Consider the following 25442-nt stretch of genomic DNA (forward strand, 5'->3'; position numbering starts at 1 on the left):
TGAAAAGAAAAATTATTGTTTTTTAATATAAATCATTAATTATAAAATGAGTAATCACACATAATTTTTTTTAAATTATTTTAAAGACAATTTCTTAAAAAAAAAAAAAAATCAGCAAAATTTAGATATTTCATATCATAGTACGTTTACATTGTACCAGATTTCGTTAACCCAGTTGGTTTAAATTGTCAATTCCATTGTAGTTATGTCAAACAAATCCCCATAATAAACTTTATATTAAGTAATGTCAATTTAGCGATTTTTTTCTCAGTGGAATTTAATTTAATAATTCACGAATGGACAAATATTTATTTTTTATATATAAAATATTGATTATATAATCAGTAATCACATGTAATTTAATTTTAATTAATTTAAAGACAAGTTCTCAAAAAAAATCACCAACATTCAGATATTTCATATTATTAGTATGTTTACATTGTACCGAATTTCGTTAACCAAGTGGGTTTAAATTGTCAATTCCATTGAATTTGTGTTAAATAAATCCTCATAATACACAACAAGTAAACTTTATATTAAGTAATGCCAATTTAGCGATTTTTTTCTCAGTGAATTTTAATTTAATAATTCATGAATGGAAAAATAATTATTTTTTTTTTAATATAAATCATTAATTATATAATCAGTAATCACATGTAATTTAATTGTAATTATTTTTAACACAATTTTTCAAAACAAAAATCAACAAAGTTTAGATATTTAATATTTATTATTATTTTTAATTTGTTTTTTTTTAGTACACAACATGTAAACTTTATATTAAGTAATGCCAATTTAGCGATTTTTTTCTCAGTGAATTTTAATTTAATAATTATGAATGGAAAAATAATTATTTTTTGTGCATAAAACATTAATTATATAATCAGTAAGCACATGTAATTTTATTTTAATTATTTTTAAGACACAATTTTTTAAAACAATATTTACAAAAATCACTTATTTAATATTTCACATCAGATTTATTCGATTTGATTTGCTTTGTTTTTTTTTTTTTTTTTTTTTGAATACACCAAAATGTCATGTGGTTGTCATTTCGTCCCCCTTACCCCCACCACCTCCATAACAAGTCGAGTAGATTTTTGTTGACAAACGAAAAATTTCGTTTAATTATTACTTTACTTACTAGAAAAAAATTATTTGAGGAAAATATTCCTTTCTCTTTTGGCGATGAGGAGGATGACGATGACGATGTTGTTGTTATTGTTTTATTATTTTTATCAATCAATTAATTTAACATAACGATAAAATATGCACACTATTTCTTTTTTTATTGTTTATATAACAAACACACACTATAGAGGCAAAGAAATTTCAAAAAAAAAAAAAATGTTGAAAAAAAAATTTAAAGGTGGTGGTGTTGGTGGTGGTCGCACTATTCTCAAGTACCAGCAAAACTGAAACTACTACAAACGTTCGAACATATCTACTAGAATAATATCACATATCTGTTGTTGTTGTAGTTATGTATGAAATAGTTGATTTTTTTTTTGAAGAAAATTAAAACATTATTTGTATCTACAAAAAATCACTAAGTATTTGAACACATAAAAGCGAATACACACCATGTTGTTTTATTTTTAAATGAAAATCTTTTATTTTAAAATTTTCTATTTTTTTTTTTCTTTTTTGTTTTACGTTTTTTTTTTTTATTCCATTCTACTTTGATTTTTTTATTCTGTTTATTTTTTTAGCGTCCACCATTAAAAAAAATAACAACGCAACGCGCAAAACACAACACGAGGCGACTCGAAAGAACGAACAAACCGAACGAACGAATCAATCAACCGACCGACCGTAACAAAAAAATATTATCGGCCCCGCTGCTATGGCATGCGAAGCACTAACTTAAAGTCAAATTGTCAACTGAACTGAAAAACAATTAGAACGTTTTCGGTTTTCTTCGTTTCGTACGCTGTAGCAGTTGTGTAGTGACGCGACGCGACGCTTCGCATTTTGTTAAGAAACACAACAACAACGCCAAAAACTAAATACAAACATCACTTAAAAAACCTACATACACACACTCTCGCACACACACTTCATTTGAAATACACTATCTACCGATGGGCAGAATAGAGCAAAGCAAAGCGGCGCGGTTCGGCACGGCGGCAATGGGGGCAAACATTAATGTTCGAAAACAATAACAAAAATAACAACATCAACAATCGACAACAACAATATTGTCTGCAGTCAATAGTTTTTTTTTTGTTATTTGGCTTTGATGAAAAACTCAAATAGACTCAGACACACACACACAGACAGACAGACATACCGACACAAATACAAATCGTCATTTGCTAACATTAACTAAAAAAAACAACAACAACATCGAGAAAACAAACTAAACTGAGCAGTATATTTACGCATTTTTTTAAATACACTAACAACAACAATAAAATTTAATAAAAAAAATAACAACGCCGTTCGGATGCTCTACAATGTTAAATAACAACATTCAATACTTAGCTGAAAAAATATACACGGGGAGAAATTTAGAATATTTTCTTTAAATTAAAAAAAAAAAACAATTTTTATAAAAAAAATAATTTTTATAAAAAATAATTTTTATAAAAAAAAATAATTTTTATAAAAAATAATTTTTATAAAAAAAATAATTTTTATAAAAAATAATTTTTATAAAAAAAATAATTTTTATAAAAAATAACTTTTACAAAAAAATAATTTTTATAAAAAATAATTTTTACAAAAAATTAATTTTTATAAAAAGCAAAATTAAAAAAAAAAAATTTTAAATAATAATTTTATTAAAAAAAATATTTTTATAATAAAAAATTATAAAAAAATAATTTTTATAATAAAAAAGTTATAAAAAAATAATTTTTATAAAAAAATATTAAAAAAATAATTTTTATAAAAAAATATTAAAAAAATAATTTTTATAAAAAATTAATTACATACAAAAATTTTAATTAGTTTTCCATATTGTAAAAAATCGCTAAATTGACATTACTTATTAGAAAATGTAATTATTATTATTTAAATTATTAAAATGTAATTAATTCGACATGTAAACCCTCTTCTAATAAACCCCATCTTTTGGGATTGTCAATTTCCTATTATTATCTGTCAAATAAATGAGGGCGTGTTTTTCTGCAATTCGGTGTAAACACGACCTTTGGCGAAAGTAAAATGGCGCAATAATAAGATCATCCAATAAGAACAGATGATTTCGCACGAGCTGTCAAAATGCTTTCAATTTTCACTTAATTTTATGCAAAGGTAAACAAAAAATTTGACCGTATGGGGTATTTTATGAAAAATACTAAAATTTAATTAAATTGCCATTATTAGGCCATGTAAATCTCTTTTTAATAAAACCCATAATTATGGATTGTCAATTTCCTATTTATTATCTGTCAAATGAGCGTGTTTTTCTGCAATTCGGTGTAAACACGCCCTTTGGAGAAAGTAAAATGCATGGCACAATAAATAGATAGTCCATTTAGAGCAGCTTATGTCTTGATTAACTGTCAAAGTGCGTAATTTCCTTTCTTGAATCCGACGTGCAGTGTTACCAACCATATGAAATATTATAAGGAAAATTTTGACAGATGATCGAGACAAAAACAAATGTTTTTGTTTTGATACATCACCTTATTATTGCACCATGGGTAGTCCATTTAGCGCAGCTGATGACTCAATTAACTGTCAAAGTGCGTAATTTCCTTTCTTGAATCCGATGTGCAATGTTGCCAACCATGTGAAATATTATAAGGAAACATTTGACAGATGGAGGTTTTTGCTTTGATACATCTCCTTGGCAAAATGTTACCGTCATGGCTCAATAATAAAGTCGTCCAATAAGGCCAGATGATTTCACCCGAGCTGTCAAAATGCTTTAAATTTTGATTTAATATTCGCATCTTACACGACCTGTTTAATGAATCTTGGTTAGTGTATTTTAAAGCTAGAATTTGTTATGACATAATCATAAAGCCATAAGGCCACACATCAATCAGCTGATCGAAGCAAACATATGGAAATCAATATATTCGACTGTTAAACGGCATATATATTAGAACTTTGTACCGGGTTAACCTTCTTTATGAGGATTTTTTTGACATATATGCAAAGGAATTGACAATGGAAACCCATAGGGTTAAGGAAATCAGGTTAAATGTAAACGTACTATTACATTAGAACTTTTTGCAGGGTTAACATACTTCATGAGGATTTATTTGACAAATAGGCAATGAAATTGACAATTGAAACCCACTGGGTTAACTAAATCCGGTACAATGTAAACGTACTATTATAGTACATTTACATATACGATTTTAAATCGACACGATTAAAGAAATCCAGAAATACACCTTAATTGTTTACACATACCTTTAATCATGATCTAAATGTCAATCAGCTGATGTTTCTTAGTATACATACAAAATTAGTAATTGGCTATAAAAATTATTTGTTTGCAATTTGAAAATGAAAAAAAAAACTATAACAATGGATATGTTTCTCCAATACTGTGATCATCACCTAAAACACACAAAAATTCTATAAAAAATAAAATAAACACTGATTCAACCTTTAATCATGATTAAATATTATATGTAAATCCGCTTTTAGAAAAGAGTTTCCTTACGCCGAAAACTGGCAAAAATTGGAGCTGCAAGACAAATTTGACCTAGCACTGAATAGTAAATCCATGGCACAATAAATAGGTAGTTCTGATGACTCGATTATCTGTCAAAATGTGTAATTTCTACTTGAATTGGATGTGCAATGTTGCCAACCATGTAAAATGTATTATGAAAAATTTTGACAGATGGTCGAGACAAAAACAAAGGTTTTTGTTTTGATACATCACCTTATTATTGCATCATGCGAAAATCTAGGAATATGCCAGGGATAACCAAATCAACAAATTCAACTTTCGTCCATCAAGATTTTACTATTTTTCATTCCTTTACTTTTTGTGCAAATCCTGTGATCCTTTAGTAGCTTTACCATCATAAAGTACGGGAACGAAGTCATATTCTATTCTTGTTATGTTTGTATATGTAAACAATGATCAGCTGACTGACTGGCTGACTTTTATTATTCTTTGAAAGATTTATTTCAGGATATAAATTCGTATTCCTTTCGGGCTAGTTTTTCTAAGGAGAATAAGGAATGGCGGAGAACGGCGTTCAAACTTAAATTTGACTCTGATATTCCTTTATAAATTGACATTTAGTACAATACAACCTTTCCCCTTATAGTACGTTTACATTTAACCGGATTTGGTTAACCCAGTGGGTTTCAATTGTCAATTCCTTTGCATATATGTCAAATAAACATAAATTTAACCGGATTTGGTTATAAGTTTATTATGTTTTGACATTGTACAAAGGTCTGTTTTAATGGAGATGCAGAACTTCGGAATTTGCAATACGTATCATTTTGGGGCTATGGTTTTTGTTCTAAACCTTCCAAGTGTAAAGAGAGTGTTATAGCGTGCAGTGTAGAAAGAAGAAATCTATCGCATCAAGAAAATAACAAACTAAACAACGCTAGACCAGACATAAAATGGACTCTGCTATACACGTTTATATATCAACAAAATATATATGAATACGTTTATATGGGGGTATGTGTGTATACATATATGAACACACAATACAAAAACAACAATAAAAATCAACTATAGTTTATTTGTACGCACATCAACAAATGATAAAGTTATTGATAAGATAAGCAAAGTAAAGTGAACAAACCCAATAACCAGGCTGGTGGGCAAATGCGGAATGGCCTGTTTTGTCTTCGGTTATTTGTTATTCAATTCCTTCTTGTATGTGTTTGTTTTTCTTTTTTTTGTTGGTTCCTCTTTAACTAACTAACCTGTGATCATGAGTGAATTCGGAGGGCGGGCAAGGGTGTTATATACCATATCTATATATTTATGTATATCTAAACATTGTATTAGCATACACATGTGTGCAAAATAATAGTAAGAAGGCATAAAGGAACGACAAAAAATGGGCGTGTTGTTCTTAAACACAATGTTTGGGATATTTTTTTTCATAATTTTATTTTTATTTTTTTTTTTTTTTTTTTGAAATAAGATTGAAAAACAAGTTTCATAATTATTTATGTTTTCTTTTTATAATCTAAAGAATTTTTAATGGAAATTGTTATGTAGCATTAAGACAAGAGTGCGTATGTCTTGAGAAGAAAGCAAAAAAAAAAAAAAACAACAATAATAAAAAAAAAATTTTGTTTGTTGCGTAAACAATAATCTTTATTTTGTTGTTGTTGATGTTGTTGTAGATTTGGTTTGTTTGCGTATGGTTACGCCAAACATATCAGTGGAAGGGAAAAGTGAAATACATAATAAATGTCATGTGTGTATGGGGATGTGTGGATGATGTACAGCGGAATAGAAGAAGCTCTAATAGAAAATGACAACAACCTCAGAAGGTCTTCTTCATGTTGGAGGAGGCAGCAGAAGAAGCAGCAGCAGCAAATAAACATAGCCTAGCTTTTTTTGACAAGTTTAAATAAAAGTTAACAGGTGGATTTTTTTTTATTTATTTTTTATTTTTGACATATATACATATTACCTAAAATTTGTTATATATGTATATATTTTTTAAAGTAATGTGCTAGGCAATTTGTTTGTGTCATGCTTAGGCAATTTTATGTTTAGAGAGTTTACATTATCTGATCTAAATGATAAGATTTATGGCATGGCTAGACCGTTTTTACATAGATTTTTTTGTGACAATGTTTATGTATTGGGGTATTACAATTATCTTTTTCATCTTAATTGAAATAAAATACTTGAAATGTGATTTTGATAAATATAGGAATTGTTAGGGATAACTAGATCGACTATAATTTTGTACCTCCATTTAGAAGCCATAGTCTAAACACACAATATGAAATCTATGAAATGCGTATGTATATGTAAACAAATATCAGCTGATTGTTTAAACATTTTTTACTTCTAGTCTAAACCGCGAATATCGACTATTACCTTGTGGCAACCAAGGTACGCACCCTAATGTAACACGGAAATTTGACGTCGAACATATATACCAGAAGCCTACTCCGTTCATCTTACCCAACTGCTTGAAGAAAGCACCCCTTGTATAGAAGCACAATGGTAGAGAATTGCCCTACAAACTGCAGTAAAAGCAACACATGGGTACCAAAGACCACCACCAAGAAATCCGTGCTAATGATATGAAAAACGCAGGGTATAGGGCAACCCTGCAGACAGTAGCAACACGTAATGTGATGGAGAACTATTAGGAGAATAGTAGAGAGGAGAAACGTATTTTCAGAGAAAAGAAGAAAGAGTAAGAAAAACGTGAGCGTGAGCAAATCGACATTTACAGGAGTCAGAATGAAGTCCGAAAATTCTATCAACGTGTAAAACACCAAACCGAAGGCTTTGATGCCGGCACATCCTCCTGTAGAGATAAAGAAGGAAATCTGGTTAAAGATACGGACAACGTGCTGAGGATAATAGATGACGGTATAGAGTGTATACTACCCTAGCCAAGATGAAGTCAGTCGGCTAAAGAATAATAAAGCAGCAGGTGCCGATGGGTTACAAGCCGAATTATTCAATACTGGTGGTCAGATGCTGGTAAGGAGCATGCACCATCTGATCAGTACAAAGTGGCTAGAAGACTGCATGCCCAATGATTGGAACCTCAGCATCCTATGTCCCGTGCAGAAAAAAGGAGAAAGTCTCCTTCCCATCGCATATAAAGTGCTATCCAGCGTACTGTGTGAACGACTGAAGCTAATGGTTGATGACATTATTGGATCATGCCAATGCGGCTTCAGACCTGACAAATCCACCATTGTCCAGATTTTCACTCTGCGCCAAATCCTGGAAAAAAAACCCACGAAAAACACATCGACACATTCCACCTATTCGTCGACTATAAAGCCGCATTCGAGAGCCCTATCCATTCAGAGGTGTATAAAGCCATGTCTGCGTTTGGCATTCCTGCAAAATTAATTCGGATATGCAGGATAACTTTAACAGGCACAAGATCAGCAGTTTAAGTCAGAATGGACCTCTCGGAGCCCTTTAATACCGAACGAGGATTCAGACAAGGTGATAGTTTGTCGTGTGACCTTTTTAACATCCTGCTGGAAAAGGTCATACGAGACGCAAAGGTGAACAGAAATGGCACTCTGTACACCAAACAGCACATGTTACTCGCCTACGCCACCGATGACATCGATATAATGGTTCGAACATTGCGAGCGGTAACAGTCACCTTTGAACAAATTGAGAAGGAGTCTGCCAAAGTGGGTCTCTGGCAGTAAACGGCGAGAAGACCAAGCTGATGGTATCAACGCGTCCAGTAAACTCGAACCAACTGTGGAACTTGAGAACTACAGCTTCGAGGTAGTCAACGATTTTATATACCTTGGTACAAATCAGTTGTAATAGTAAGTTTAAATTGTACCGGATTTATTAAATCCAGCAAATCTGTACCATATAAATCCTCGTAGGAGAGTTTAACCCTGAAAAAAGTTCTAGGGGAAATTCAATGCAAGAGAAATTATGGGTAGGATTTATTTCAGGATTTTAATGTGTATAATTTTGGGGCATTCTTTTTTTCTAAGACCTCGCAGAACCTTAACGCCGTTGCCTAAAGAGTTAATAGTGTTTTGAGCAAATTTCAATGCATGATAAATTGTGTTTAAGATATATTTTAAGAAGTACACCACAGGCAGCCTTGAACACAATTCTGAATCTCCAATCACTGGGGCTTCGGGAAACCAAAGCCTTGAAATCGCTGAACTATGGTCATGCTAGCATCCTAAACATAACTCCAGGTTGTGACCTCTTGAGGGGGAATAGTCATATTAGTGACTATATTCTCTCTCACAGGGACTTTAATGGCATCAAAGTAGAATTTCCTAGTAGGGAAACCTGGACTAGTGGCTCCTTACCTCTACTAGGTCTGTCATTCTTTACAGACGGGTCAAAGATGGAGGAAGACACTGGTGCAGGCGTTTACTGTAGGGAATTAGAAACATATACCTCATATAAACTTAACAATATTTGTAGCGTTTTTCAAGCAGAAATCCTTGCAATCACGAAAGCGGCCGATATAGTAAAATCACTTACAGCCGGTGACTATATATGTCGATAGTCAGGCGGCCCTTAAAGCGGTGATGTCGCGTACTATAAACTCAAAAGCAGTTCATGATTGCAAGTCCGCTCTGAATGATATATGTTAGATAGTTTATGTTAGATTCCAGGACATAGCGACATTGAAGGAAATGAGATAGCCGACAAGCTTGCTCGAGGGGGCTCACAGTCGTCCAATCATCCGATTGAGAGATCTGTGAAACCTCCCATCGGCTATTACATTGGCAGAATCCGTACGTTCTTCTGCGAGGTAGTCGGACACAGATGGCTGAGAGAATCTGCTTACAGAATCTCAAAATCGATCTGGCCTGAATTCTCTCGCAAAAGAACGTCTTCGCTGCTGACACACAATCAGAGGGAGATCAAAATCGTTGTAGGGATCATAACAGGTCACTGCAAGATCCCACTTCGAAGTGAGAGATCTACACTTAGAAGTGAGACTCCAGTCGAGAGGATTACTGTCGTCTATGTAAGGACGAAGAAGAACTAGAAACAATTGAACATATCCTCTGTAAATATCCATCGCTGATTATCAGAAGACCATAAACAGTTTGGAAGATATGAAATTGATAAACTAGCCTTCATCTCTAAAATAGACCCAAACCAGATCCAGATCAAAAATTTGACATGGCTAAAATAACCTTTTTTCCGCTCTTCTTCTCTCGCTATCTTTTGTCCGTGCTCTTCCACTCTCTCTTTTCTTTTCTTTGCAGGTAAAAAAGGCCGATCACAATGGACATAGTCTCCGAGTGAACGGTTGTTACCAACAACCGTACATCCCTAACCTAACCTAAGATATATTTCGGGATTTTTTTTATGTGTATCATTTTAGGACTTTGATTTTTTCCTAAGCTTTCAAAGAAGCTGATGTCTAAAGAGTTTATTGTGTTTTGACCAAATTTCAATGCAAATTCATATTATGGATAAGATTTATATCAGGATTTTATTATGCGTATCATTTTTTGGGACAGTTAACTTTTTAGAAATCAATTGTAATAGTAGGTTTACATTGTACCGGATTTATTAAATCCAGTAAATCTATGCGAAATAAATCCTCGTAATTTAACCCTGCAAAAAGTTCTAGTGTAAATGTCGTTTAACGTGTCATTTATGGCATATTCTTCTCTTGGTGGTGTTTTTAAAATCGTAAACAAAAATCAGCTGACTGGACAATTATTTACATACAAGTAAAAATATCTAGGATTTAATTTCCCGATTTACAAATTGAGTCGATTTTGAAGAAATAGTAAAAAAAACTTTATTTTTTTCTAGTACATTCTCTAATTGTTGTGAGTGTATATGTAAACAAAAATCAGCTGATTCAATTAAACTTTATATTATTTAAATATTGTAAACAAACTGGTTAGTTTTTTTTTTCGATTTACAGAGTAAAAGACTTATTTCTCTATGTGTTTTTTCTTTTTCGAAATGTCTTAGCAGTTTTAAATTTATTTCCACAAAATTTCTAAAATAGTATCCCACTGTGACAATGAAATTCAAAACTATTTTCTCAAATGAGATTAAATAAAACAAATAGATACATGTTTTAAACATTTGAATAAACATCAAGTGCATACATATATATTTATATTCCCAACACAAATAGCAATTAATTAACCAAAAATTAGTAGACGTCAAACATAATTAAACTATTTTAATTGATAAATAAGCAAGAACAAGAACAACAACAATAACCACAAGACAAAATATACAAATTAGAACAAACAAATTTGTTATTTAAAGAAATATTTTTTTTTGCCACAAAATTGAAATTTAAAATAGAAATAAATTGAGAATTTTTTGCGAGAGCACAAATTTGCCGTATGTTATAATTGTTTTTTGTTTGCATGTACATACCTAGGGAAATAACACTTATTAAAGTACCAACAACAACAATGTTTTTTGCCCAAACTTCTGTGTGTACATGCAAATATGTTTCTTTATTTTTTGAGTAATTGCCAAGAAACACAATTTGGTTCCTCCTTGCTCTAAATACCTTTTTGATGTTTTTCGAACGTTTTTTTTTTTTTGTAATTTATTTATGATATTCAATACGAAAAAATCTATATTTGTTGACACTGTTTCATATATATATATATATATATATATAATTTGTCAAAAGAAGGTGTATAATATAAAAAAATTAAAAACTTTTAGCATTTCGTCTTCACCAATTCCTAAAACTCTCAACGAATTTAAAAAAAGTATTTTTAAATATTTTTATTTGAAGATTTTAGGCAACAAAGTAGCTACAATGGGTAACATCGACAGAATGTATTGGGAAATAAATAATCTGTGTAAACACGCCATTACGCCTTAAGTGAAACATTAACCGTTATTCGTGTACAATCAACAATAATGACAATTTAGCAATTTCCTGGGATCATTTTGAGTATGACTATTCTCTAAGAAAATGTATCGATTTATAGAACCCTAAAGTAAATGTGAAATAAATAATGTCAATTTTGTTGAGGTATTGAAGTAAAATCCAAAAAATCGTTTAATACTAGATTCTTGCACGTTCTGCAACAATTGAATCATAAGGAAAATAAAAATCTGTGTAAACACGGCATTACGCCTCAAGTGAAACATTAACCGTTATTGGTGTACATCAACAATAAGGCTATGTTTAGACTACTAAATCCACTCGATCTCAAACGTCAATTCCATTGCGTATACGTCAAGTTAATCCTGTTCCGAAACCCAGTGGATTATATTTGACGTATAGGATATGAAATTGACATTTGAGAGCGAGTGGATTTCGTAAATCTAAACGTACTTAGCAATTTAGCAATTAACTTAGCAATTTCTTGGCATAATTTTGATTACGAGTAATGTCAATTTAGTTTTTTTTTTCTCTAAGGAAATGTATCGATTTGTGGAACTCTGTAGTAAATGACAATTTTGTTAATCTTTTGAAGGCTAAAATTAAAATGTACAAATTTTAAAATTTCGCTATTACCGCTAGTACAATCAGCAATAAAGCTAATTCACGATTATGAGTAATTCAAAAGAAAATCTATCGATTTATGGAGCCCTATAATAAATGTGAAATATATAAAGGCAATTTTGTTGAAGTTTTGAAGACTAAAATTAAAATGATGGCTTAAAAATTAATAAATAAAAAAAAAATTAGGATTCAATAAAAATTCATAATTCATAAATGCGGCACTTGTAAAATCGTTACACAAATGCCGTTCAATGGTTCAGCATTTACTAATATGGAAATAAAATTTCCGAAATGCCATTTTGTGCCAGATGGGGAATTTTTCAATAGAACTATTAGATTTCGTTTACATTTAACCCGATTTCGTTAAACCAGTCGGCTTCAATAGCCAATTCCTTTGCACATATATGTCAAATAAATCCTCATAAAGTAGGTTAACCCGGTAAAAAGTTCTAATGTATATGCCGTTTTAAAATATACCCGTTTACATTTTGTACGTGTAAACGTAGTACAAGCAAATTAAATCGATTCAATTCATGAATTGAGGAACTAAATCCGAAATGTTTAGACTATTATTAAAATGATATATATATATATTTTTTTTTTTTTTTGACAGTCAGCTGTTATTTACGTATACATACAAATTTAATTGTTTTCATATGATCTTTTTTTTTATTAATTTTTACTTAAATTAAAGTTATTGCTTAATAATTAAACTAATAATCCGATGCCGGTTTAGGTTAAAAAAAAACCTATTATAAATTTCATTCGTTGAGGTGCCATTTTTGTGTCAGACTGGGAATTTTTCAACAGAACTATTATAATATACTCGTAAATATTTTGTATGTGTAAACGTAGTGTAAGCCAATTATGTAAAGCACTGCTTGCTTTTGATTATACCTTCTAAATCGATTCGATTAGTTAATTGAAGATATTCTAGGCGCTGAAACTAATGATGATTAAAATGATATACATTTTGACATTCAGCTGTTATTTATTTATATATTTTGACAGATGGTATATATATATATACATAGTGGACAAATTAATCAATGCATTGGTTTTTAAATTGATACCTTATAGTACGTTTATATTATACCGGATTTCGTTAACCCAGTGGGTTTCAAATGTCAATTCCATTGTATTTATGTCAAATTAATCCTCATAAAGTAGGTTAACCTGGTAAAAAGTTCTAATGTAAATGTCGTTTTATATATTGTATTTTTAAGAACCGGCGCCCAACGTTCATGATTTTAACCCTTAATAGCCTGGTGGTCCCTTCAGGAACCTCAACTTTAGAGACTTGTTTTTCAAAAATGTTTCTTTTTTGCGCAAATTTTATTCAGCAAATATTCTCTTTATAATGTATGCCATCTAGCGGAAAAGAAAATCATATGCTTTTCGGTGCTGAACAGCTGATTTTTGACGTTTATCAGAAAAACACACAAAAGCTTCAAAGTGAACAAATCGTGCTTTTTCAAATTGATTGAAATCAAAACTTTTGATCCAAAAGAACCAAATAAAATTAATTTTTATTATTTGTGCACTATATTCAAACCATGTAAATATCTTTTTAACAATATAAATTTTTTTTATTTGTGTTTTTTATGTAAAAGTCCTTTGGTCCTTCAAAGAACCAGTAGGCACTCATTAGAGAAGTGAAATTCGTTAGTGCTTTAGCGTCTTTTTCTTATTTTAGTGTTAATTTTTAATTTGGGGGCAATAAGTTATTTTTGATGTGTGACGATATGGGATTCTACTATAATTTTGAAATTTATTCTGGCAATGAAGACCATGTTTTGGAAAATGAACCAGATTTGGGAGCAGCAGCAAATGTTGTGGTGCGGCTTGCTCGTAGAGTTCCGCGTTTCAAGAACTACAGAATTTTCTTCGATAACTATTACACAACTATTCCTTTATTGGCTTATTTACGCACCCAGGGAATCTATGGGCTTGGAACAGTTCGACGTAACCGAATTCCTGGCTGCAAATTGCCAGAAAAATTACCCAATCGAGGAGACTGCGAAGAATATATGACCAGTATTCATGGTATAGATATAACTACTATAGCATGGAGGGACAACAAAGTTGTAAATATGGCATCGACTTTGCTTGGCATCAAGCAATTGAAATCGACAAATGCAAACGACACTGATGACGCGCCTACGATTGCCAGGTATTTTATACTTTCAACAAATACTTACTGAATATAATTTTTTTTCTTTAGATTTGACAAAAAAAAATAAGTGTAACGTAAATATTCAGTGCCCTGCGATAATCCACGAGTACAACAAGTACATGGGAGGTGTTGATCTTATGGATTCGTGCTTTGGTAGAAGCCGCATAAGAATAAAGTCACGCAAATGGACAAATCGTCTTATATACCATATGATGGACATGGCCATGATAAATGCATGGATTTTATATAAACGCCAATTCTCTTCATCTCCTCGTACAAATAACATGCTGACTTTGCACGAATTTATCGTAGACGTCAGCAAAGTTTTAGTCAAATCTGGCACACAATCTATAAGCAAAGGACGTCCAAGAAGCACTGGAGAATGTGAGACCCCTGAAAATGTGCCAAAACGAGTTCGGGTAGTAATGCCGCCTAGTGACGTGCGGTTTGATAATGTTGGGCACTTCCCGAAATACCTAACAACAGGCAAACCTCGCTGTAAAATGCGCAATTGCACATCTAGAACAACAGTGTATTGCATTAAATGTGAGGTAGAATTATGTTTCCAATCAACAAAAAACTGCTTTCTAGAATATCATACAAAACATTGAATAAATGAACTGAAATATATATAATTTAAATGAAAATAAAAAAAAATCATATATAGACCATATGCATTTTACTTGTCAAAGGAGTGCCTGGTGGTTCTTCAAAGAACCAACACACAAAACCTCCCCTAAAATGTCCAAAACTCAAAATTGTGAAAAGTCGTAGAACAAACATTGTTAAGGGTCCTAAAATACATCATATAAAATTTTTTCATTGAAAAAGAAAAAGTCAGGCTATTGAGGGTTAAATAAACTATGCTGCAAGATTTATATTGGTATGATAAGTCATAGTCAATTCAGCATTCACGGATTAAGAAAATTAATACTGATTGAGTCTTTAATCGTGATAAAAATTTAATATTTATACAAGCTTTAATAGTCTATTTTATATTACACTTAACCCTAATGTATCAAACCAAAAATATTTGTTTTTATCCGTCCATCTGTCAAATTTCATTTAGTAATATTTCTCGTGGTTGGCAACATTGCACGTTGAAATGGAGTGCCTATTTATTGTGCCAAACAAATAACCTAATAATAGATCTCTAAATGGGGGATACTTTTTTTAATAATTGTCTACAAAATAATAAAATCTTTACACTAATAGTGTATTTTCATTGCATGTAATCGAATAAGTAAATCCAGTAGGTTTAAATAGTCAATTTATTTTGTAGGTACCAAATAAAACATTTGAAAACAAATTTTTAAATATGTATGTACAATTGTATAACCCCTTAACTATTAAAAAAAGGAAGAAGAAAAATGCCCAGGAAGAAAAAAATAATGCTAAGGATGATGATGACATTTCTCCAAACACTATTTTCGTTTTCTTGCATGCAGTTTTTCCCTACTACTTTTTTGTTTGTATGGGAATTTCGCGCCCATTTTTCTTCTAGTCACCCACTCTAACAAGACGCACACACACACACACAAGAAAAACAACAAAAATTTCTCTACGAGATATGATTTTCCACACTCTCTCTCACACACAAACACTCATTCACCCTTTCTCTCTCATATGCTAAAAGTAAACTTTGGTCTCTGTTTTGTGGTGCTTTTCCATTGTCATCATTATATTTTGTTTACATTTTTGGGTAACTATGGTGATTTTTTAACGCTTCCGTTTTGTGTGTTTTGGCATTTACTTTGCGAAAATAAAAAAAATATTGTATATATACAATATATGTATATAGAGAGATGAGAGTGTGTAGTTACGTATTTATGTATGCAAAAAAAAGGTAGGAACTTTTAACAACAACAACAACAAAATGTACAAGGTACTTAAATTCTTGTTAGTGTGTATTTGAGAATTTGTTGTTGTACAACAATTTACACGTGACGTGTTAAAAGAAGAAAGAAAGAAATAATGTTTATTAGGGTTAATTATAAAAATAGTTTTTTTTTATCTATTTAAGTTTTTTTTTTTGAAAATGGAAAAATGACGCCACAAATTGCGTGCTGTCATTTTGACAAATGTTTTGTTATTCTAGAAAAAAAGATGAAAACAAAATTTAAATAATATTTTAATTCCCTAATATGTGTGGTGAACATAGGGTTATAGAGTTGCCTTCTGTCAAGGTTGTCAGCTGTTGATTTTTTGTCAATCTGTCAAATGACAAGAAAAACGTGAGCGTGAGCATCGAGATATACAGGAATCAGAATAGAGTCCGGAAATGTTACCAACGATTAAAACACCAAACCGAAGGCACATTCTTCTGTAGAGATGAAGATGGAAGCCTGGTCACAGATACAGATAGCGTATTGAGGATCTGGAAGGTGCTTTTTGCAAAGCTTCTGGTATCAACTAGTGGCAGCGAAGATGATACCCCCGAACCAATAAAAGATGACGGTATAGGTTGTATATCATCTAGCCATGATAAGGTTCAGAGTAGCAATTAATCGACTGAAGCAGCAGGTGCTGATGAGGATCTGGAAGGTGAATTTTCCAAAACATCTGGTATCAAATAGTGGCGGTGAAGACGATAGCCCAGAACCAATAAGAGATGACGGTATAGATTGTATATCACCTAGCCAAGATGAGGTCAGAGTAACAATTAATCGACTGAAGCAGCAGGTGACGATGGATTACCAGCCGAATTATTCAAGATCGGTGGTCAGACGATGGTCGGAAGAATGCATCAGCTGATTAGTACAACTTGGTTAGAGAAATGCATGCCCAATGATTGTAATCTCAGCATTCTGTGTCCCGTGCACAAACAAGGTGACAAGAGGATATGTGCTAACTATAGAGAAATAAGTCTGCTTCCCATCGCATATGAAGTGCTATCCATCGAGCTGTGTGAACAACTGAAGCCAATGACATTATTGGACCATACCAATACGGCTCCAGGCCTGGCAAATCCGCAATTGACAAGTTTTTCACTCTGCGCCAGATCCTGGAAAAGACCCACATAAAACACATAGACACATTCCATCTATTCGACGACTATATAGTCGCATTCGACAGCCCTATCCGTTCAGAGGTGTTTAAAGTCATGTCTATGCAGGATAGCTTTAACTGGCACAAGGTCGGTCAGCATTTAAAGGTCGGAAAGGACATCTCGGAGCCCTTTAATATCGAACGAGGATTCAGACAAGGTGACAGTTTGTCGTGTGACCTGTTTAACATAACCACCTATACGTCGATTATAAAGCCGCATTCGACGGCCCTATCCGTAATGCGTTTGGCATTACTGTTAAAATTAATACGGCTATGCAGGATAACTTTGAGTGGCACAAGGTCAACTGTTAAATTCAGAAAGGTTCTATCGGCGCCCTTCAATATCGAACGAGGATTCAGACAAGGCGACACTTTGTCGTGTGACCTTTTTAACATCCTGCTGGAAGAGGTTATACGAGATGCAAATATGAACACAAATGGCATTCTGTACACCAAACAGCATTTGTCACTCGCCTATGACATCGACATAATAGGTCGAACATTGCGAGCGATAACAGTCATTTTTGAACAAATTGAGAAGAAGGTCTGCCAAAGTGCAATTAGCAGTAAATGGCAAAAAGACCAAGCTAATGGTATCAACGCGTAAGACGTCCAGTAGACTGGACCAACTGTAAAACTTGAAAACTACAGCTTCGAGGTAGTGGACGATTTTATATATCTCGGCACGGCCATAAACAAAACTAATAGTATTAGCTTTCTGGAGGAGAACTACTACAGATACTACTAGGGTCTGAGTAAGCAACTCAAAAGTAAGGTCACCTCTCGCCAGACCAAACTCACACATTCTACAAGACGTTGATATTACACGTAATGTTGTATGGATCTGAAGTATGGGTACTTGCTTAAGCAGATGAGGCAGCTTTTGGAGTGCTTGAAAGAAAATTTATCCGGAAGATCTATGCGTCGATTGTAAATATCATAACCATGAGCTATACCATCTATTGTCGGACATCGACATTGTCAGACAGATCGAGCTGCAGCGACTACATTGGTTAGATCATGTTGTGAGAATGGATGAGGATTCCCCCAGCTCAAAAGGCATATAAAACTGAGCCATGTGATGAGTTCACGCAGAAGGTCACAAATCCGATGGAAAGATCAAGTAGAAGACACACGTCGAAACAGAACGGTCTTTCAAATTGGATGAGGTCGGCACAAGACCGACGCGCTAGGGAATCTTTTTTAAGCTCGACTCGATGGAACACTTACTTAGCTGTCTTATGACAGAATGACTGCCACAAGGAAATGGTCCGAATCGATATTTGCTCTTCGTATCGATCGAACGTCTAAAACACTGGACTAATGCCTTCCGTCTATCACAACGTGATCAATTTGATTTCTCGTTGCTTGATCAGGAGAAATCCAGATGGCCTTGTGTATATCGAGATGCTTGAACCTGGTGCTGCTAACTACCATGTTTTTTGATGCCGCGAAGTTAATCAAAATCATGCCGTTATCATGGAGGCTGAATTTTCCGACGGTGGAATCAAAAATATGGCTTGTGACACAAGCCAGCTAAATAGGGCGCGTTAATTCACAACAATAAAAATTTTATTCCATTTCATTCTCTTACTCGTATACATCTAACTTTATTGTAATTTTACATACTATTTCAATACCAATTATTACAACTAAGAAATTCATATTATGTTTACACTTCCGTTATAATTCATACAATATTTCATATAATTTCATATTATTAATTCAATTCACTAATCTGTCCTGTCGAGGTTGTCAGCTGTTGATTTTTATTTTGTCAATCTATCAAATGACATTTTATTGAATTGGATGAGAAAGGTGTTTCAGAGATTTCCGCAAATCATTTCAATGGAAACTGTTCTGATTGATTGTTGTCCCATACTTTTCCTAATTGTTTTCCCACAAAAACAAAAACATGAAGGCAAAAACAGCAACAAAGGGAATTTTTTAAATGCCATCACACAACCTTTGTTGTGGTGATTCCCTATTTCATATTATTATTCTCTCACATATTTTTTATTGTTTACATATCGTACAAGTGAGAGAGTGAGAGAGAGAATAAGAATACAGCATGGGTTATGATACCCACATGCATATGCCCCTCCCATGTTGGGCCTATCTATGTCTCATCACATAAGTAATAACTGCAGTGATTACCCTAGTTCTGACATAGGCAATTATGTTAGTACAAGTAGTATGTACTTGTAAATGTCATCCCGCACACTTACACATATGTCATTCATTGCAGGGGTTTGAGGATGTGGGGTGGTGGTGTAGGGAACTTGTATGTATGCATGCATGCATACATTGTCTATTGATTGTTTCCCTTTTTGTCGTGGAGACGTCTAAGGGTAGTTAGAAAAAAAATATGTGACATATTTTCCCCTGTGTGAACATAGTCACACATAGGATGTGTCATTTTTTCTGTACTTTGAATGTAATAAATATTTATTACTATTTAAATATGAGGGTTCTGGTTAATTGAATTATGGTAAAGCAAAGCAAAACATGTTTACATTACTATGCGGGAATTTTTTCCCTCATCTCATCTCAGAAATAGAAAAAAACACTCGCTCAAATAAATCATATGACAAACACGCTGGAATTTACCACAATAGAGAGAGAGAGAGAGTGAAAAACAACTATAGTTGTTTTTGAGAGTGATTATAATCACTCTCGCCTCAATAACAGTAGACAACAGCAGCCAGCAACCCGCCTTTAGATATGTGGAAATGTCATCAGTTCTGATGAAATTCGAACAGAAACCGAACACACAATGATTCATGCATGCACATTCATACATTGTTATGGCAATATATAATAACAGAGAATAACTGTATGCATGTCATTGTTTCTCTCTCTCTCTCTCATTAATAAACAATTATTGTGATTTGTTTTTGTTTTTTTATTTATCACTGAAAATTTAAGATTTCAATGAGAGAAGATTTCAATTTCATGTAGAGAATAAAATAAAATGCCCTTCAGAGAAGATAAATATTTATATGAGAGAGAGAGAGAGTATACATTTCAATTCGAAACAAAATAATGAAAGAAACCCGAATAAAGAGACCCCCACAATGTCAGCAAACCCAAATAATAACCACAACAACAACAATACCAGCAACCGGTTGTACGTGAGTGTGAAAACAAAATATGGGGGAGAAATGTCAACATTTTTGTGATGAAAATGCAATGCAAAAACAACAACAAAAATTTTGTTGTATAGCATAAACGAAACCAACATAATGATAAAAAAAAAAATACGAAACGGCAATAGTCGAACCTTGTGTACCCCCCTTTGCATCAGATGGGAAATATGAAGTCATTGAGGCTATTACTATATTTTGGACCGAGATACTAGTATATGATCTTCTGTATTATCCTGCAAAACGTCGGGCGCCAAAATGACATGAAAAATTTCACTGGTAATGACAACCAGCTTATGAGAATAATAAAAAATACGAAACGGCAAAGTCGAATCTCGTGAACCCTCCATCAGATGGGAAATATGAAGGAATCGATAGAAAAAAATTCTAATTATTTCGATTCGTTTGTATTTCTTGGCGAAATCAAAATTATTTCAAATACAACCCTGTTTTGCACCAAATACACAACTTTGCAAAAGTGGCAACGCTTTATGCTTAAAAATAATTCAAAATATCAGCAGCTTTATAATGTAGCATTTTGATCTAACACCGTTTAAATATTGATTAAAAAAATGTGTGAAACATATAACAGCTGACTGTCAACTTTACATCATCGATTTAGTCTAAAGTCCAAAAGCGGATTTACATATATCATTAAACATGATTTAAGCCTAAATCAGGGTTTATTTTCTTAATCAGACTGAATTTACCACGAATTATCATACAAAGTTAAATCATCGTGTATTTCTGGATTTCGTTAATCGCGTCGATTTAAAATATTATATGTAAATGTACTTTAAACGTGCCTTAAGGACACGGACTAAAATAATTGAAACGATACTTATGTATGTATATTGGCCAATTCTGTAAGACCTTGTAATGGGGGGAAACCCATTATTCTGTCGATTTTGCATTTGGGTTTCTTCACTTGGACTGTATCTCCCGAATGCAAGGATGTAGCGATGTCAAATTTAGTGCATATCCTATTTAGGATAGTTGCTTTAAATCTGTGAACAGAAATTTGTTCTTTGATTGCGGGAAAAAATTCGGGGCTCAAAGGGTTAAATTTCTATTCCAGTACCATAAACTCAAATAGCGTTCCCTTTATAAACTTTTCACCCGAGAAAATTGGCCGCATGAAAATGATAACCAATGATGATAAAATTTTTGATTTATAAATGCCTCATAACGGCACGAAATCAGCTGATGGCCCTATGTTAGATCCATAAACAAGTTGTAAAATCAGCTGATCAGGCGAAATTGTTCATATGTTTTAAATTATAAGATCTCGGTGGCAGATTGTGATCACTTTTGGCCTCATTGTTTGTCTGACAAGCATGTAGCGGCGTTTTGATAAAAAAAAAAAAATCTGATGCAAAATATATTCAAATGATCCAACAACATTTTGGAAAAACTAAAAATTGAGAGAGATCTCAACAATAACTTTTGACTTTACCGAGTCCAAGATTCGAAATTTTTGCATGTTAACGCATATCATCCGAGTTGGGAAATGAACCTCATAAGTCAAGATGAATGATTACATTAAATTCAATGGAATGTATAATTGTTTTCATGTATTTCAAGAACCCAATCAGCCAAAATACGACGTTGTTGGTCGGACAGATTTTTTAATGAAATGTATTAGTCGAAAGACCAAAGTTTTTATGTAAATTTCGTTTTATAACGTTTGAGAAATTTTCAATTCCAAACTGGTGCTTTTTCAGCACTTTTGGCTACAGCAACCGATTTTCTCAGTTGTTCTTGGGATACATGGAAGGTTTTTATTCTATACATCACAAATTTATTCCAATACAGGTCGATTTTTTCACCAAGTTATGTACTGCCGAGCGAATATGTTCTTCGATCCGCCAAACACGAAAATGATTATCATTTTCTGACCTGTAGCTGCATGATATTCACAATTTGTTTAGTGAATTTTATTAATTTGAATGCCTTGTTGTTGCTTCCTTTTTACCTTTAGTAATGACAAAGTGTCAAAATAACACTTCTTTTTGCAAATCTTATATATTTATCATAAAAAATTAGCTTCCAACTAAAATTATTCTTTTTCCCTTTGAAATAGAATGAAGTCAACATTCGATTAATATAACCCTTATAATGTAGTCATATTTTGGATTGTAGAACCCTATTGTATCAATATAAAGCGCACAGGTCATCCGTCAAACTATTGAACTATAATCAAAATATCTAATTGGATTTTTAAAAGCATCTCTAACGGGAAAAGCGCAAATATTTTGATTAGTAAGTGGTCTGGTCAGACATTGAACTTAAATCTCACACATTTTTAATTTTATTTCCATAAAGATTAAATGAAAAACTTAATTAAGGTAAATGAAAAAAATGTTAATTAAAATTTTAGGCGAAAGTGATAAAAATAAAAAGCTTATATTACATTTACATTGCATTGGATTTAGTAAATTCCTTGGGTTATATTGATAATTGCATTGCATAAACGCCCAATTCCACATAGAAGAAGGTAACCTCTAGGAACTAATTGTAATAGCAGTATTCCTTTACTTAAGAATTACTAAACTAATGGATCAACAAAAGTTGTCTGATCTTTATATTAACTCGACGAATAGTCTAATTTCGATTTATAGAACCCTTTTAAGGTAGTCATGTGTTGGATTAAAGAACCCTATTATGTCAATATAAAGCCCACTGGTCACACATCAATCTGTTAAACTAAGATACAAAGATATGCTTGGAAAATTTAATATAATTGAATTTTTAAAGTGGCTTGGCCACACATTAAACACATAATTGATTTTATTGCTATAACGACTAAACATAATCAAAAAAATTGTTTGGAAAAATAGGAAAACGCTTACAGTACATTTAAATAGTATTGGATTTAGTAAATCCAGGGGATTTATATTGTCAACTACATTGTATATATGTCAAATAATTACTCATAGAGTAGGTTTATCCCATAAAAAGGTCTAATGTACATGCAGTTTTAGCTAATTTTAGGAAAAAATTTAAAAGGGAAGACATCTACCTTACTCAAGAATCATTTTTAATTCCTTATTAAACAATTATTAAAGCATTTTTTTTTTGTTTATTAATTTTTTCTAGCTCTTGTTTTCCATATTTTTTTAATTTATTTTTCAGATCCACATTTTTAAAAAATGACGTTTCAAAAAATTCTTATTTATTTATAGCGCATATATTCAATTTATGTACATATGAGTAATAACATAATTGTGAATTGCAAACATTTTGATTAGTTGAAAAACAAAAACAATGACCGTCTGGTACGCAAAAAACACACACAGCGAACCATTTTGCTCTACTCTTTATTTTCAATATTTGTTTTATTTTATTTATTTTTTGTGTGTTATTTCTTATCAGAGAAATGAAATGAAAACAGTTGCAAAAACAACAACAAGCATTTATTTATAAACGTCAATAAACTAAACACATAATGTGTGTATACAGAGAGAAATAATAATACAAACAAAAAAAAAACCGCACACACAAAATGGTGTCTAAAATACAAAAAAAAAACATACAAATGTACATAGTAGTTTTGAATTGAATACCAACATATATTTGTGAAAATAACAAAAAAAAAAAAGAATTAAATTCTGAAAAATAACAAAAACAATTAATGAAGATAAAAATTTTTTTTTGACTTGTAACAAACATAATTTTTGCAATATAGTAAGGGACAAATTTTGTTTTTGGAAAAAGTTTTTAAAATGGCATATCAGTAATGTCAAAGAAAAAAAGAACAAGAGAAATGTCAATGACCAAATGTCAAATTATGTTCTTAGGGCTAATTTTAAATTGTGTTATGTTGTCAAATATTAAGATAAATGTATATACAATTTTTTCAGCAAACTTCCTGCACCTAATTTTGGAATTTTATGGGTATATGTTATTTATTTGAAAATTTAAATTATTCCATTTCCGTAGCAAAAATCTTCTTAATATAAAAAAAATTGTATAAAAAGTCAATAATCTATTGGATCAAAAGTCGATCTATAGATTCCTAATAAAGGATGAAAGGTCATAAAAAGCCATTAGCCGATATTCTCAGTTGTGCTGGGATTTAAATTTCACTTAGCTGAGACTTTTCCATCAATTTTAATATTGCGGTCAGACATGCTTAAATTGTGCGGACTGTGACAGAATGCTTTTCGCCAGTTTTTGTAATGATTTTCATTTATATCAATTATTGTTCCAAGTTTAGTAATGGTTTGGTTTCTACTTGTCAAAAGTGAAAGAAAAAAACGCTTCAAAATTACAATTTTTTTGAAAAATCCTATATGTTTATCATTAAAAAAATAATTTCCAACTAAAATTATTCTTTTTTCATTTTAAAATAAAATATAGTCTATTTTTTGATTTATAGAACCCTTAAACTGTAGTCATATGTTGGATTGTAGAACCCTATTGCATCAATATAAAGCACGTTGGTGACACATCAAACTATGAGAAAGATATCTAAACGGATGTTAAAATACATCTCTAACGGGGAAAAGCGCAAATATTTTGATTACTAAAATGGTCTGGCCACAACTAAAACTTTAAAAATTACACATTTAAAATTACACTTTTTTTTTAATTACACATTTTTATGGAAAATCCTATATGTTTATCATTAAAAAAATAATTTCCAATTAAAATTATTCTTTTTTCCTTTTAAAATAGAATACAGTCTATTTTCGATTTATAGAGCCCTTATAATGTAGTCATATGTTGGATTGTAGAACCCTATTGCATCAATATAAAGCGCATTGGTGACACATGAAACTGTTGAAAAAATATCTAATTGAATGTTAAAATGCATCTATAACGGGGAAAACGCAAACTTGTTGTGGAAGCTAGCGTTGAAACTATTCGCAGACGTCTTCGAGATGCAAATTTGGCGGCGCGAAGCCCCCGAAAAGTACCGTTGTTGACGAAGATGCATGTAGTTAAGCGACTAAAATTTGCTAA

The 25442-nt window shown here is 32.0% G+C and overlaps 2 protein-coding genes across 2 annotated transcripts in view; one reads left to right on the forward strand and one right to left on the reverse strand.

Moving 5' to 3' along the window:
• LOC133326446 (uncharacterized) overlaps positions 1-25442 on the reverse strand; it is a 45580-nt gene that overhangs the window by 11127 nt on the left and 9011 nt on the right. The window lies entirely within an intron of this gene.
• On the forward strand, positions 13869-15133 carry LOC133326470 (piggyBac transposable element-derived protein 3-like). Its single transcript, XM_061535104.1, has 2 exons — positions 13869-14277; positions 14329-15133. The coding sequence occupies exons 1-2, from the start codon at positions 14241-14243 to the stop codon at positions 14889-14891; spliced, it is 600 nt and encodes a 199-aa protein (XP_061391088.1). The 5' UTR covers positions 13869-14240; the 3' UTR covers positions 14892-15133.

The sequence above is a fragment of the Musca vetustissima genome, unplaced genomic scaffold (assembly GCF_032173495.1).
Source record: "Musca vetustissima isolate MV318-11 ecotype Yass unplaced genomic scaffold, APGP_CSIRO_Mvet_v1 utg8610, whole genome shotgun sequence".
Lineage (NCBI taxonomy): Eukaryota > Metazoa > Arthropoda > Insecta > Diptera > Muscidae > Musca > Musca vetustissima.